This window comes from Cetorhinus maximus, chromosome 2 (genome assembly GCF_964194155.1).
Source record: "Cetorhinus maximus chromosome 2, sCetMax3.hap1.1, whole genome shotgun sequence".
Lineage (NCBI taxonomy): Eukaryota > Metazoa > Chordata > Chondrichthyes > Lamniformes > Cetorhinidae > Cetorhinus > Cetorhinus maximus.
Genome location: NC_135880.1, coordinates 116,119,160 through 116,136,139, shown reverse-complemented (window position 1 = coordinate 116,136,139; position 16,980 = coordinate 116,119,160). Strand labels below are relative to the sequence as shown.

Below are 16,980 nucleotides of genomic sequence, written 5' to 3'. Positions count from 1 at the left end.
AGATGGCCTTTGTATAGTTCACTTTGAATTTGGTCTCTGCAGGCCACAGGGGGTCGTTAGGTTCTCTTCAGAGATAACGAGGTGTCAGTTTCTGCAAAACTGCCATATTAGCTCCTATTGTTTGAGGGTCACAGCCAGACATAGCTTCAGTCATTATAAAAAGTGTCTTTGTCCAGCTTTAAAATTTTAGAAATTGGCCATATGAGTTAGTTTCCTGACACTTCCTTGTTTGTATTCAAAGCGGCACATGCTTAGCAATAACCTGCTCACTGACACCCAGTTTGGGTTCTGCCAGGACCACTCAGCTCCTGACCTCATTACAGCCTTGGTTCAAACATGGGCAAAAGAGCTGAACTCCCAAGGTGAGGTGAGAGTGACTGGTCTTGAAATCAAGGCTGCATTTGACCGAGTGTGGCATCGAGGAGCCCTAGCAAAACTGGAGTCAATGGGAATCGGGGAAAACTCTCCACTGGCTGGAGTCATACCTAGCACAAAGGAAGATGGTTGTGTTGTTGGAGGTCAGTCATCTTGGCTCCAGGACACCGCTTCAGGAGTTCCTAAGGGTAGTGCCCTCAGCCCAACCATCTTCAGCTGCTTCATCAAAGACCTTTCTTCCATCATAAGGTCAGAAGTGGGGATGCTTGCTGATGATTGCACAATGTTCAACACCATTCGTGACTCCTCAGATACTGAAGCAGTCCATGTCCAAATGAAGTAGATGGATGTAAATAGGTTGAGTGAGTGGGCAAAGATCTGGCAAATGGAGTTTAATGTGGGAAAGTGCTAAGTTGTTCACTTTGGCAGGAAGAACAAGAAAATAAAGTATTACTTCAATGGAGAATGGCTGCATAATTCTGAGGTGCAGAGGGATCTAGGTGTTCTAGTACATGAGTCACAAAAAGTTAGTATGCAGGTACAGCAAGTAATTAAGAAGGCTAATGGAACGCTATCGTTTATTCTGGGAGAGATTGGACATAAAAGTAAGGATGTTATGCTTCAGTTTTGCAAGGCATTGGTGAGATCACACCTCGAATACTGTATGCAGTTTTGGTCTCCTTATTTAAGGAAGGTTGTAAATTGGAGGTGTTTCAGAGGAAGTTTACTAGATTGATACCTGGAATGAGTGGGTAGTCTTATGAGGAAAGGTTGGACAGACTGGGCTTGTTTCCACTGGAGTTTAGAAGAGAGAGGGGCAGTTTGATTGAAGTATCCAAGATCCTGAACGGCCTTGACAAGGTGGACATCCAAAGGATGTTTCCTCTTGTGGGTGAGTCCAAAATTAGGGGGCACTGTTTTAAAATTATGGGTCGCCATTTTAGGTCAGAGATGAGAAATTTTTTCTCTCGAGGTTGTGTGACTTTTGAACTCTCTGCCTCAGAAGGTGGTGGAGGCGGGTTCATTGAATATTTTTAAGGTAGAAGTAGGTAGATTCTTTGTCATAGATTCTTGTTAGGCAAGGGAATCAAAGGTTATCGGGGGTAGGTGGGAATGTGGAAATCGAAACACAAGAAGATCAGCCATGATCTTAATGGCGGAACAGGCTGGCGGGGCCGAATGGTCTACTCCTGTTCCTATTTCTTCTGCTCTTGTGTTCTTATGTTCCTAACAGCACTGTGGGTATACCTACACCACATGGACTGCAGCGGTTCAAGAAGGCAGCTTCCCACCACCTTCTCAAGGGGATAGGCAGTAAATGCTGGCCTAGCCAGCGAAGCCCATACCCTGTCAATGAATGAAACCAAATGCAATGCTCATATTTACAAAGCTAAGTATCCCATATTTTTTCTTAGTTCCATATCAACCTGCTCTGCCACCTTCAAGGATTTGTGAATCGGCACCCCTAGGTCCCTGTACTCTTGTAGCCCCCTCAAATTAGTAACACCTTGATTGTACTGACTCTCCATGTTCTTTCTCCCAAAATGCATCACTTTATACTTATTCACGTTAAATTGTATCTGGCCATTTCACCAGTATGTCTCTATCTTCCTGAACTTTGCTATATCCTACTCACAAAACTTAGTAACATAGTAAATAGTATTGTCTGCAAACTTGAAAATTGTATTTCCTATACCCACGTCCATTTTCTTGTGATCTATAAGAAAAATAGTGGCCCAATACTGACTTCTGGGTGTCCCTGAAGTATACTTCTTTCCAGTCAGGAAAATATCCATTCATCACTACTCTTTGTCTCCTATCCCTTTAAACAGTTATGTACCAAAATTGCCATAGCCCCTTTAATCCCATGTGCATCTATTTTTCAAATAAGTCTGTTATTTGGTACTTCATGAGATGCCTTTTGAATGTACAACAACATCTACTCTACTTTCATGACTTCCATTAACTCTCTCTCTTACTTCATCAAATGACTCAAATCAGGTTCTTCAGACAGAATTTGTCTTCAACAAATCCATGTGGGATATTATTAATCTATGCTTCTTCAAGTGAGAATTAATTTTGCACTTGACAATGGTTACTAGTAGTTTTTCCCACCACTGATGTTAGACTGCATTTTCCAGGTTCCTCTCTCTCTCATTTTTCAGGGTGTAAGATTTGCAATCCTCCAGGCTTCTGGCACCATTCCCATATCCAAGGAGTATTGAAATATTGTGGTCAGAGCTTCTGCTATCTCCACCTTAGCTTCCCTCAGCAGCCTGGGCTCCATCCCATCTGGACTGAGTGATTTATTAATATTGAGTTATACAAACCTATTTAGCACCTTCTTTGTATCTATTTTTGTGCGATTGTACCAAATAAAAGATAAGGCTGAAGCATTTGCTACAATCTTCAGCCAAAAGTGCTGAGTGGATGATCAATCTTGGCCTCCTCTGGAAGTCTCCAGATCACAAATGCCAGTCTTCAGCCAATTCAATTCACTCCATATGATATCAAGAATGGCTGAAGGCACTGGATACTGCAAAGACAATGGTCCCTGACAACATTCCAGCAATAGTACTGAAGACTTGTGTCCCAGAACTTGACGCACCCTTGGTCAAGCTGTTCCAGTACAGTTACAACACTGGCATCTACCTGGCTATGTGGAAAATTGCCCAGGTATGTTCTGTACACAAAAAACAGGACAAATCCAACCTGGCCAATTACCACCCATTAGTCTACTCCTGATCATCAGTAAAGTAATGGGAAGGGTCATCAATGGTGCTATCAAGCAACACTTGTTTAGCAATAACATGCTCACTGATGCCCAGTTTGGGTTCTGCCAGGGCCACTCAGCTCCTGACCTAATTTCAGCCTTAGTTCAATCATGGACAAAAGAGCTGAACTCCCAAGGTGAGGTGAGAGTGACTGCCCTTGACATCAAAGCTGCATTTGACTGAGTGTGGCATCAAGGAGCCCTAGCAAAACTGGAGTCAATGGGAATCGGGGAAAATTCTCTGCTGGTTGGAGTCATACCTAGCACAAAGGAAAATGGTTGTGGTTGTTGGATGTCAGTCATCTCAGCTCCAGGACATCATTAAGGAGTTCCCCAGGGTAGTGTCCTCGCCCCAACCATTTTCAGCTGCTTCATCAAAGACCTTCCTTCCATCATAAGGTCAGAAGTGGGGATGTTCGCTGATGATGCTTAGTACCATTTGCGACTCCTCAGATACTGAAGCAGTACATGTCCAAATGCAGCAAGACCTGGACAATATCCAGGCTTTGGCTGACAAGCGGCAAGTAAAATTTGTGCCACACAAGTAGCAGGCAATGACCATTTCCAACAAGAGAGAATCTAACCATCGCCCTTTGACGTTCAATGGCATTACCATCACTGAGTCCTCGGCTATCAACGTCCTGGGGGTTACCATTGACCAGAAACTGAACTGGACTAGCCATATAAATCAAAAACAGAATTACCTGGAAAAACTCAGCAGGTCTGGCAGCATCGGTGGAGAAGAAAAGAGTTGACGTTTCGAGTCCTCACGACCCTTCAACAGAACTGAGCATAGTAAGGAGAGGGGTGAAATATAAGCTGGTTTAAGGTGGGGGAGGAGAGAGAGAGAAGTTGAGGCGGTGCGGGGGGGTTTGTAGGGACCAGCAAGCAGTGATAGGAGCAGATAATCAAAAGATGTCACAGACAAAAGGATCAAAGAGGTGTTGAAGGTGGTGATATTAGCTAAGAAAATGTGCTAATTAAGAATGGATGGCAGGACATTCAAGATACAGCTCTAGTGGGGGTGAGGTGGAAAGACTGACAAGGTATTAGTTGTAGATTTTAATATAATGGAAATAGGTGGGAAAAGAAAAATCTATATAAATTATTGAAAAAAAACAAAAGGGAGGGGGAAGAAATGGGGTGGCCATATAAATATTGTGGTTACAAGAGCAGGACAGAGGCTAGGAATCCTGCTATGAGTAACTCACCTCCTGACTCCCCAAAGCCTGTTCACCATCTACAAGGCAGAAGTCAGGAGTGTGATGGAATATTCCCCACTTGCCCGGATGTGCAGCTCCCACAACACCGAAGAAGCTTGACACCGTCTACGACAAAGCAGCCCACTTGATTGGTACCCTTTTCACAAACATTCACTCCCTCCACCACTGACGCACAGTGTGTACCATCTACAAGATGCACTGCAGAAATTCACCAAGGCTTCTTTGACAGCACCTTCCAAACCCATGACCATTACTATCTAGAAGGACAAGGCTCCTTCTGATAGGAACACCACCACCTGCAAGTTCCCCTCCAAGTCACTCACCATCCTGACTTGGAAATATATTGGCGTTCCTTCACTGTTGCTGGGTCAAAATCCTGGAACTCCCTTCCTAACAGCACTGTGGGTGTACCTACACCACATGGACTGCAGCGGTTCAAGAAGGCAGCTCACCACCACCTTCTCAAGGGCAATTAGGGATGGGCAATAAATGCTGGTCCAGCCGCGAAGTCCACATCCTGTGAATGAATTTTTAAAAATCTGATATCTCTACGCTTCCCTCGTCTATTGTGACATTAACTTCATCCTCATCTTTAGTGAAAACAGATGCAACGTACTCATTCAGTACCTCAGGTCGCTTGACAAGAAGGTTTCATTGTTTGTCTGTAATCGCCCCACCGTTCCTTTAAATATCCTTAGGATTTATTCTATTTTATATATTTTTTTGAACTTCTACAACTCTAATTAGAAATCTTTTGACAGAATTTTCAACTCTGTTTATTTTAACAGGAATTGTTGTATTAGGAATAAATAGACCACTGTCCAAAAATGCAATCAGCAAAAACCTTGTGGAAATGGTAAGCACGAGTATGCGTATAAGTCTGTAATTTATAGTTGATTATATAGTATAGGCACGATTATATATTTATATAAATTAATTAGAAAACTATAGGACTAGAGGAGATCTAATGTTATTTCTATATTTAAAAAGGGAAAGCAAGTCCAGGGAACTATAGACCAGTTAGCTCAAAGCTGGTGGCAGGGAAGATAATGAAATCTTTACTCAAACATGTAATAGAAAGACAGCTGGAAGTTGAAAATATAATGAAGAATAGTTCACATGGATTTCAAAGGGGAAGTCATGCATAACCAACTTGATAGAATTCTGTGAAGAAGTGACAGAGAGAGTCAGTGAGGGCACTGGAGTAGATGTAATATATTTGGATTTTCAAAAGGTCTTTGATACGGTACTGCATAGTAGACTCTTGACTAAAATGAGAGCCTGTGGAGTCAGGGGACAAATAGTGGAATGGATAGCAAGGTGGCTGCAAAACAGAAAGCTGAGAGTTGGGCTTAAATGTCACTACTGAGACTGGTGGAAGACGGGAAATGGTATTCCACGAACCTATGCTGTGACTGCTGCTGTTCACCATTTACAATGTGGACTTGGGGATCAGAAGAACAATTAAAAAAATTTCCGATGACACCAGATTAGGGGTTTATAGGTAATACTGAGGAAGACGGTGACAAAATCCAAAGTGACATGAATAAACTTGCAAAACGGGCTTGTAAATGACAAATTAAAATTTTGGTATAGCTAAGTGAGATGGGGCATTTTGGTAGGAGGAATAAGGAGGCACCATACTCCTTGGGAAATAAAAGTCTAAATGGGGTAGAAGAGCTAGGGATCTAGGGAACACATGCAGAAATCATTAAAAGTAGCAATGCGAGTTAACAAGGCCATCATAAGTCCAAACAAAGCACTGGTATTTCTAGAGGAATAAAATTGAAAAGCAGAGAAATCATTTTAAATGCTACAAAAAGGATATAGAGTTACTAGCAAATAGGACTTACAAGGATGATTCTAGAACTGAGAGGTTATAACCATCAGGAAAGAGTGAACATCCTGGCGCTCTTTTATCTAGGAAAAAATAAGGCTGAGAGGTGATGTAATATAGGTCTTTGAAATTATGAAGTGCTTTGTTAGGCTAGACATAGGGAAATGTTTCCACTTGAGGACATATCCAAAACTAGAGGCCATAATTATAAGGTAGTCACCTAATAAATTCAGAAAAAACCTTTTTACTCAGAAATTGGTTAGAATGTGGAACTTGCTGCTATATAGAGTTGAGGCAAATAGCATAGATGTTTTTAAGGGGATATGAGATAAGCACATGAGGGTGAAAGGAATGGCAGGATTTGCAGATAGAGTGGGAGGATGTTTGTGTGTAGCATAAATGCCTGAAGAGAAAAGTTGGGCTGATTGACCTATTTCTATGCTAATAAAATCTATTCTTTTGATATTGTTATGAGGAATTTTTCAACTTGTATTTTAATATTTTCTTTTGTTTAGATGACGGAAGCCATAGAAAAAATGAAATGTGATAAAAATGTTCGAACAGTTATACTGCGCAGTGAGGTACCAGGAATATTTTGTGCAGGTTTGTGATTAGCATTGACTTTCATATATGCTTGAACAAATTGTTTCCAGATTAGAACTAATCTTTGTTCTGACCCAAAAGTAATTCAGATTTAGTTTTGGAAAGGGAAAAAAAACCTAATTGTTTAGCTAAAATAGCCATGTGGTTTTATTCAGCAACACTCAAAAGTGCCATTTGCTATGTGTACAATCCACAAATAAGACAGCATAAATGTTATTTCTACCTTGGAATATTTACTTTAATCTTAAAGTATAATTTTAAAAATATGAATGTTTGTGATAACACTTTCAGAATCAATTCTGCTGTTGGTGGCACTTTATTCTTGTGATTTTAAGGTGTAGAAAATCTCTCAGATTCTCAGAAAAGTATGCAGAAAAACTCTGATTATTCAGTGACTCCTTTATCAAAGAGTTTTGCCAACTGTTAAACAACTCAAAGCAAAGCCTTCTTCCATCTGATTCTTGGAAATTTCATCAATGAGAGCAAAATCAAAATGCTAGTAAAATTCAAAAATTCTAAACAAGTTTTAAGGACATACACATAGTAACTTGGCAAAACTTGATTTGTAGAAGTTGTTCTAAGCATGTTAGACAAAGGGCAGAATCATGGAAGCTAGAATTGGGAGTCAGGAATTTCCCCAATGTTGCAATCCTGCCTCTATTCCACTAGTGCTGGCAGGTAGAATTTTCATATCCTGGAGGGCAGGATGGCCTGGAACTTGGTCTGAGACAAAGACAGAGTTGAGCCAATGACAAGGTGACCAGGTTAAAAGGCCCGCCTTCACTCCTAGAGACTTTGACCCAGTCCTTGAGATCTGTGTAATGTGCCCCTCACCCTCACCCCCCACTCTCCCTCCCCCGGCCCCACCATCCTCTGTCACTAGCGTTCCCTCTAATTTTTCTTTGTACTGGGTGGGCTAAAATTCCTCTGAGAACTATATCTGAGAACTATATTTTTGTCCATGGGTAGTTTATATTATATTTTGAAAGTCACTGAGCTTTCCTGAAGGAACAGCCTGTCTATTTCAATGTGTGAAATAAACACATTCCATTGCATGGGCCTTGTATCTAGGTACAAGTGTTAATTAGCTGTCCTTGAGAGTCCAACTGGAACTAAATGGACAGTTTGAAGCACAACTGTTTACACCCCAACATTCTCAACACATTTTCTGGGGCTTTGGAGACTCTCAGTCTCCACTATTAACACACAGGCTGCTGCCATTGTCTTCAAGTGAAAATACCTTGCATCTTCTTCCCAGTAAAATAATCTAAGCCTTCCTTTGATCTCAAACAATTAAGCCACCCAGGCCTATTCAGGCAGACTTCAGAACAGGTCATATGACCCTCTTCATTTTATCTTAAATTAAAGACGCAGACCCAAAAATAACAATCTTATAAACCTGATAATTGTGACAAAACATAGATATAACTCAGTTTATCGCATATCATGATGAACTGTAAATATTTATTATTATTAATTTTTATTAATCTTTTATACTCCCCCTGCCTCCAATCCATGGTTCACACCTCCACTCTTGATGGTGTTATTTAAAAAGGCTTCTAAAATGTGGCTGCCTGAATGAAGAGAAGGTCTGTGATAGGGTGGAAGGCAGGAGAGGTTGAATGAGAAAAAGGTTGGTGGTGAAAGGCCCAAAGGGAGTGGTTATGGGACAAGTAGCGAAACAAAAAATATGTCCACAGGAAATGTGAATGGCAGAATCGTGAGCAGCTGGTGTCCAGAAGTAAAAAGAGAGAAAAACAAAACCAGCAAAGATAAAGGAAGCAAAATGGGGCAGAGGCTATGGTCTGAAATTGTTGAATTCGCTGTGGAGTCCAGAAGGTTGTAAGGTACCTGATCAAAAAATTAGGTGCTGTGCCTCGGACTTACATTAAGCTTCATTGGAACGCTGCAGGAGGCTAAAGACAGAGAGGTCATGGTGGGAGTAAAGTGGAGGATTAAAATGGCAGGTGTCTGGAACCTCAGAGTCATAATTGCAGACTGGACAGAGGTGTTCTGCAAAGCAATCATCCAATCTGCCTTTGATCTTCCCTGTGTAGAGGAGACTGCATCGTGAGCAGCTAATACTGTATACTAAATTGAAGGAAGTATACGCATATTGCTGTTTCATCTAGAAGGAGTGTTTGGTGCCTTGGATGGTGAGAAGGGAGGAGGTAAAAGGTTGAATCTCCTGCTTGCATGTTTAGGTGCCATCAGAAGGGGAGGGATATTGGGGGCGGCTGAGGAGTTGATCAGGGAGAGAAGGGTTCTTACGGAATGCAGAAATGGGAAGGGAGAGGATACTGTTTTTGATAATGGCATCATGCTGGAGGTGACAGAAATGGATTTAGATTGTTTACTTATAGATCTCTGTTGGAGGAACTGCATTTGACCGCCATCTATGAAGGGGAGAAAAAAAAGTGAACTTTCAGCAGATTACTGTTCAGTAAGTTCTGTTGAAAAGTGTGCACATGTCGACAGTATCATGAGAATGTGGTACTGAGATGTGACCATTATTATCTTGTTATCTTGTGATAACTGATAAAGATTTAAGAATTTGTTGTTTTGCAGGTGTCCTGCATAATGGATAACTAATGATAGAACTACATTATTATTGGTTTTCTTAGTTATACTGCTAACACTGGCAGTAATAAACATTGTGAATTTTGGGTCCTGCTTGTGTGTACAGCAGCTTGTTTAATAATTGTTACTGTGCTGGAGGTAAGGAAAACAAATTTTAAAAAGGCAATTGCTACAACAGAGAAGTAAAATCAGATAACAAGAGAATATATGCTGTAGTATGTAAAGAAAAGCTTCTCATGATTGGAGTAGACTGGATCTGTCACCATCTATGTTCGTAATTTTGAAACAATGCTGTTGTTTAAACTGTTAAGCTGCCACATTGTTAGCGTTTCCTTTTGACGTTTTTTTGCTGAAAACAAAAAAGCTGACAGAATTAGGGATCTTAGTAACATTGGGACTTTGGCATTATGATTTTCCTTAAGTGCCTGGGAATTAATGTATGTTCCTGGTTGAAATACTGCATGAACAATTTAGTTGTGTACTTCCTCGTCTTCCGATAACTGGTAGACTTTCAGTCTGAAGGGTGTATTGTGTTGCAAAGAGCTCTGGGCACTGGGTAAAATAATTAAATTCAGGATGTTGGGACTCACCCTTTGACTTAATGTATTATGTTTCCTGAAATGCAGTTCTAAATTATATTGCATCTTATACCTTCCCTTTACTTACTTCTATCAGTCTAATACAATCATGCACCAATGTGTAATTGAGTTTCTATGCCACCTGATGTTAGTTGACTTTCTCCATGGGAAGACATTGCACCTCTCTAGATAACTGTGGAGCTTGTAGCCCATGTATCTGGAAACAGAACCACTAACAAGATAGTCCCCATAGCTTTTGGTGTGCTCACTGGTAATATATTGAGGTGACACACGAAAGATTGTCAAGAGAATAACAGACTAAATAAAAGAAAGAGCTTGTATTTACAGAGCCCCTTTCATGTCCTCGGTGCCTCAAAGTGCTTCAGAGCTTTTTTTTAAGAATTTTGTCACTCTAGATAAAAGGACCAGCCGTACAGCAAGATTCCACAAACAGCACTCAAATAAATGACCAATTAATCTGTTTTGGCATTGTTGGTTGAGGGATAAATGTTAGGTCACTGTAGAAATTCCCTGCTCTTGGAAAAGTGCAATAGAACTTTTAATATCAAACTAAGCAACCATATAGAACCATAAGACGCAGGAGCAGAAGTAGGCCATTCGGTGCATCAAGTTTGCTCCGCCATTGAGGGTGATAATCCTCAACTCCACTTTCCTGCTTTTTCTCCATAACCCTTGATTCCCTTACTGATTAAAAATCTGTCTATCTCAGCCTTGAATATACTTAACGACCCAGCCTCTACAGCCCTCTGTAGTAAAGAATTCCACAGATTCAGAGAAGAAATTTCTCTTCATCTCTGTCTTAAACTTGCGCCCCCTTATTCTGAGATTATGCCCTCTGGCCCTACACTCTCCCACAAGGGGAAACAACCTTTCAGCATCTAACCTGTCAAGCCCCCTAAGAATCTCATGTTTCAATAAGGTCACCTCTCATTCTTCTAAACTCCAATGAATACAGGCGCAACCTACTCAACCTCCCCTCATAATAAAATCCCTCCATATCTGGGATCAATCTAGTGAACCTTATCTGGACTGCCTCCAATGTCAGTATATCTTTCCTTAGATAAGGGGACCAAAACTGTTCACAGTATTCCAGGTGTATAGTTTTAGCAAGACTCGTCTATTTTTATACTCCATTCCCTTTGAAATAAAGGCGAACATTCCATTTGCCTTCCCTATTACCAGTTGAACTTGCATGTTAGCTTTTTGGTATTCATGCACGAGGACTCCTAAATCCCTCTGCTGCAGCTTTCTGCAGTCTTTCTCCATTTAAATAATATTCAGCTCTTCTATTCTTCCTGCCAAAGTGCATAACCTCACATTTCCCACATTATATTCCATCTGCCAAGTTTTTGCCCACTCACTTTGCCTGTCTATATCCCCCTGTAGACTCTTTGTGTCATCCTCAACGCTTGCCTTCCCACCTATTTTTCTGTCATCTGCAAACTTGGCAATAGTACATTCACTTCCCTCATCCAAGTCATTAATATATATTGAATTATTGTGGCCCCAGCACTGATCCATGTGGCACTCCACTAACTACAGGTTGCCACCCTGAAAATGCACCCCTTATCCCAACTCTGCTTCTATTAGTTAACCAATCCTCTGTCCATACTAATATACTACCCCCAACATTATGGGCTCTTACCTTATTAAGTAGCCTTAGTGTGCGGCACCTTATCGAATGCCTTTTGGAAATCCAAATATATTACACCTGCTGGTTCCCTTTTATCTATCCTGCTTGTTACCTCCTCAAAGAATTCTAATAAATTTGTCAGGCACTATTTCCCCTTCATGAAGCCATGCTGACTCTGCTTGATTAGATTATGCATTTCTAAATGCTGTACTATTGCATTCTTTATAATAGACTCTAACATTTCCCCAATGACGGTTGTTAAGCTAACTGGCCTATAATTACCTGTTTTTTGTCTCCCTCCCTTTTTGAATAAGGGTATCACATTGGCAGTTTTCCAATCCTCTGGGACTTTTCCAGAATCTAAGGGTTCTTGGAAGATTACTACCAGTAATCCACTATCTCTGTAGCCACTTCCTTTAATATCCTAAGATGCAACCATCAAGCCCAGGGGACTTATCAGCCTTTAGCCCCAGTAGTTTCCCTAGTAGTTTTTCGATAGCGATAAGTTTTTCCCCCTTTCACCCTATTTGCATGTTTTTTCTTTCAATTTGATACTATCCTTAACTTCCTTGGTTAAACTTGGTTGGTGTATCCCTTTCCTAGAATCCTTCTTTCTCACCGGGACTTATCTTTGTTGTGAGTCATGAAATATTTTCTTAATTTCTCCACCCACCTCCCCCCCCCCCCCTCCCCCACCAAAACTTTTGCCTCTTGATTATTTAATGTTTTTGGAATGCTATTAGTATCTTCTATCATGAAAGCTATTCAACTATTCTAGTTATTCAACTCCTCTGCCATTTCCTGGTCCCTCATTATTATTTCCCCAGCCTCAATCTCTAAGGGGCCAATGTTCACTTTGGCCTCTCTCTTCCTTTATATATATTTAAAGAAGCTCTTACTGTCCGTTTTTATATTACTTGCTAGCTTACCCTCAAAGTTTATTTTCTTCTTATTTATTTTTTTTGGTCACCTTTTGTTGGCTTTTAAAACTTTCCCAATCCTCTGGCTCACCGCTAATCTTTGCCACGTTGCATGTTTTTTCTTTCAATTTGATACTATCCTTAACTTCCTTGGATAAACTTGGTTGGTGTATCCCTTTCCTAGAATCCTTCTTTCTTACCGGGACTTATCTTTGTTGTGAGTCATGAAATATTTTCTTAAACATCTGCCATTGTTCATCAACCATTTTTTCTGCTAAATTCCTTTCCCAGTCCACTCCAGCCAACTCTGCCCTCATGTCTTTGTAATTACCCTTATTTAAGTTTAGCACAGCTGTTTCCGATCCAAGTTTCTCACTCTCAAACTGAATGCCAAATTCTACCATGTTATGATCACTGTTTCCTAGGGGACCTTTTACTCTGAGACCATTTATTAAACCTGCCTCATTTCACGTTACCAGATCCAAAATAGCCTGATCTCTGGTTGGATCCACAACATATTGTTCTAGGAAACTCCCAAATCCACTCTATGAATTCTTGCTTGTGTCTACCTCTGCCAATTTGATTTTCCCAATCTACATGAAGATTAAAGTCACCCATGATTAATGTACTGCCTTTTTTACATGCCCTCATTATCTCCTGATTTATTCTCTGTCCTACATATAGCTACTGTTAAGAGGCCTATAGCCTACTCCCACCAGTGTCTTCTTCCACTTTTATTTCCTGCCTCCAACCATTTGGATTCTACATCTTCTGATCAAAGATCATTTCTTCCTATTGTACTTATCCTATCTCGCACTAACAAAGCTACCCCACCACCCTTTCCTTCCTGCCTGTCCTTTCGAAAAGCCACATACCCCTGAATATTTAGTTCCCAGCTTTGATCTCCTTGAAAGCATGTCTTAGTAATGGCTTTAAGATCATACCAATTAACCTCTATTTGTGCCGTTAATTCATTTATTTTGTTCCGAATACTGCGTGCATTTAAGTAAAGAACCATTCATTTTGCCTTTTTACCATTTTTTCCCCCTTTCACCCTATTTGCTGCTTTTTTTTTACGATATTACACTCTGTCCCTTCCTGTCACACTCTGGGTATCATTACCTAAATAGCTGCCCTGAAATGCTGCCACATCCTTTTGCTTTGTAAGCCGACGTATCCCCTTAGTTTAATGCAATGCTTCCCAAATATTTTGCCAATGTGACCGGATTTTAAAACTTGAAAATTAACATGACCACAGGTCAGAAATGTAGTGCTGCCGGAACCAGGACTCCCAAGGAGAGGCTAGGTGCAAAGCCTGAGAGTGAGACGCGGTGGAGCCCTGGGTCGGGAATGGGTGTGGTGGGGGGTGGAAGGGAAAAGGCTAACTGCCGTGTGTGCCTGTGTAACTGAGGGAGGGTATGGGAGAAGGAGTGCGACAGGGAGTGGGGGAACAAAGAGTCCGTGTGGGAGTTTGAGAGAGGGAAAGCGCACGTGGGTGTGTGAAGGAGAGGGAGAGAGCACGTGAGAGAGGGAGAGCGCACGTGAGAGAGGGAGAGCGCAAGTGAGAGAGGGAGAGCGCAAGTGAGAGAGGGAGAGCGCAAGTGAGAGAGGGAGAGCGCAAGTGAGAGAGGGAGAGCGCAAGTGAGAGAGGGAGAGCGCGAGTGAGAGAGGGAGAGCGCGAGTGAGAGAGGGAGAGCGCGAGTGAGAGAGGGAGAGCGCGAGTGAGAGAGGGAGAGCGCGAGTGAGAGAGGGAGAGCGCGAGTGAGAGAGGGAGAGCGCGAGTGAGAGAGGGAGAGCGCGAGTGAGAGAGGGAGAGCGCGAGTGAGAGAGGGAGAGCGCGAGGGAGAGTGCAAGTGAGAGAGGGAGAGTGCAAGTGAGAGAGGGAGAGTGCAAGTGAGAGAGGGAGAGTGCAAGTGAGAGAGGGAGAGTGCAAGTGAGAGAGGGAGAGTGCAAGTGAGAGAGGGAGAGTGCAAGTGAGAGAGGGAGAGTGCAAGTGAGAGAGGGAGAGTGCAAGTGAGAGAGGGAGAGTGCGCGTGAGAGAGGGAGAGTGCGCTTGAGAGAGGGAGAGAGCGCATGTGAGAGAGAGAGAGCGCGTGAGAGAGAGAGCGCGTGAGAGAGAGAGTGAGAGCGCGTGAGAGAGAGAGTGAGAGCGCGTGAGAGAGAGAGTGAGAGCGCGTGAGAGAGAGAGAGAGAGCGCGTGAGAGAGAGAGCGCCTGAGAGAGAGAGAATGCGCCTGAGAGAGAGAGCGCCTGAGACAGAGTGCGCCTGAGAGAGAGAGAGGAGTGAATGCGCGTGAGAGAGAGAGTGCGTGAGAGAGAGTACACGCGTGAGAGAGAGAGAGAAAGTGCGCACGAGAGAAAGCGTGCGCGAGAGAGAGTGCGCGAGAGGGTGTGCACGTGAGAGAGAGAGTGAGTGTGTGCATGAGAGTGTGTGCATGAGAGTGTGTGCGCGTGAGAGAGTGTGTGCGCGTGAGAGAGTGTGTGCGCGTGAGAGAGTGCGTGCGCCTGAGAGAGTGCGTGCGCGCGAGAGAGTGCGTGCGCGCGAGAGAGTGCGTGCGCGCGAGAGAGTGCGTGCGCGCGAGAGAGTGCGTGCGCGCGAGAGAGTGCGTGCGCGCGAGAGAGTGCGTGCGCGCGAGAGAGTGCGTGCGCGCGAGAGAGTGCGTGCGCGCGAGAGAGTGCGTGCGCGCGAGAGAGTGCGTGCGCGAGAGAGTGCGTGCGCGTGAGAGAGTGCGTGCGCGTGAGAGAGTGCGTGCGCGTGAGAGAGCGAACCCGCGTGAGAGAGCGAACCCGCGTGAGAGAGCGAACCCGCGTGAGGGTGAGCGCGCGCGTGAGGGTGAGCGCGCGCGTGAGGGTGAGCGCGCGCGAGAGAGAGAGAGAGGGAGCCCGCGCGAGAGAGAGTGCGTACAAGAGAGAGGGGAGTGAATGCGTGAGGGAGAGAGAGTGCACTGGAGAGAGAGTGCACGTGAGAGCGAGAGTGCGTGTGCGAGAAAGAGAGAGAGAGTGCGTGCAAGAGGGAGAGAGTGTGCGCGTGTGTGTGAGAGCGTGCGCGCACATATGTGTGTGTGAGAGGGAGTACGCACGTGTGTGTATGGAGGGCTGGGGTTGTGTGTGTGAGGGGGCATGCGTGTGTGTGTGTAAGGGGGCATGCATGTGCGTGTGAGGGGGTGCGTATGGTGAGGGCGAAACTTCTGATTTTTGGAAGCCAGTCCATCATGTCAATTTCACTCATGGCTGCACTGCTGCTGGGGTGGGGTGGAGGGGTGGGGGTTGGGGTTTGGGGAGTGGGAATGGGTTTGTTGTGGGGTGGCGGAGGGAGATTGGGGGAGGGAGTTGTAAAGGGGAGGGAGTGGGGGTGTTTGGGAGGTTGTTGGAAGGAGGAATGAGAAAGAGGTTGGTGGCAGTGGGGCCTCGAATATTTTTCACTCAAAAAGCATAGTTTCACTGACTTCTGGGGACTCAAATGATTAGCACATAAGAAAACAACTTAATAGTAGATTTAGAAATTAATTGGCCAACACATTTTCTTAGAACTCTGGCACCACAAAATTTGGCACTACAACCCTGTCCCAGGTGCTAAGAAAAATAAAATAGCAAATAAAGCAGCATAGTAACATCCAGTATATAATTATTTAAGACTGTGGATTAGTGTGATACCTTACATAAATATGAAAATCTGTTTTCAAAGTACTTTGTAAAAATGTTGTTATTTTAAGTACTCGTAGGTTTCAGCTAAGTTCTCCATATTCCCTTTTGACACAAGGCTCAGTCAGGTTCCTCTTGCCTGCACCCCCCACCCACGCACTGTGATCAATTCATCTCCCCACTCCCCCCCGCCCCCACACACACGTCAGCCAGCCAGCTGGGAGTCGCGGCAGCTCTGACAGTCTGAGCCCCAGCACAAGCCCTTGTGCAGATGATTTACCAACCCCTTGCCCTGTTGTGCCTACCAGCTACTGCCTATGAAGAATTTCATATTTTCCTAACATTTTTTAATTAAATGTTGTTCACTCCCCCACACTCCACTGGAGTAAACTAGGGAGGAAAACTGTGTAATTGTTGCTGCCTCTTTTTTGATTGGATCACATAATAAATAACAACCATCCCACCTCACACCCTCTGTCACCACCCAGATGCATACATTAAGACTCCTCCTCAGGTTCCCGTTAAATTTTTCAGATCAGTTGGTTTGTTAATCCACCTTCCTATTTCTTAGTGTACATCAGATTCCAGTATGGACCAAGGAACAGGAACTTCTTAGTTAATGAGTCCTCTGCATGCAACATCTTTAAATGGTCTTGCGAAGAAGAAAAACATTCCCTGGAACCAGGCTGGTAGTGCTAAGATTGACGCAGTAAAAAGATTCAGTGGGAGAAAGATGAAGTTGAAGAGGAGAAAATCAATTACTCGTGCATCAAACTTGTTCATAATGTTGGCACAG

The 16,980-nt window shown here is 43.3% G+C and overlaps 1 protein-coding gene across 1 annotated transcript in view; it reads left to right on the top strand.

Annotated features, from left to right (window-relative positions):
• LOC144696976 (methylglutaconyl-CoA hydratase, mitochondrial-like) overlaps positions 1–16,980 on the top strand; it is a 93,125-nt gene that overhangs the window by 33,123 nt on the left and 43,022 nt on the right. The window contains exons 2-3 of the mRNA XM_078568711.1: positions 5,160–5,227; positions 6,724–6,811. Coding sequence (XP_078424837.1) covers positions 5,160–5,227; positions 6,724–6,811 — 156 coding nt within the window. The remainder of the gene's footprint in view (positions 1–5,159; positions 5,228–6,723; positions 6,812–16,980) is intronic.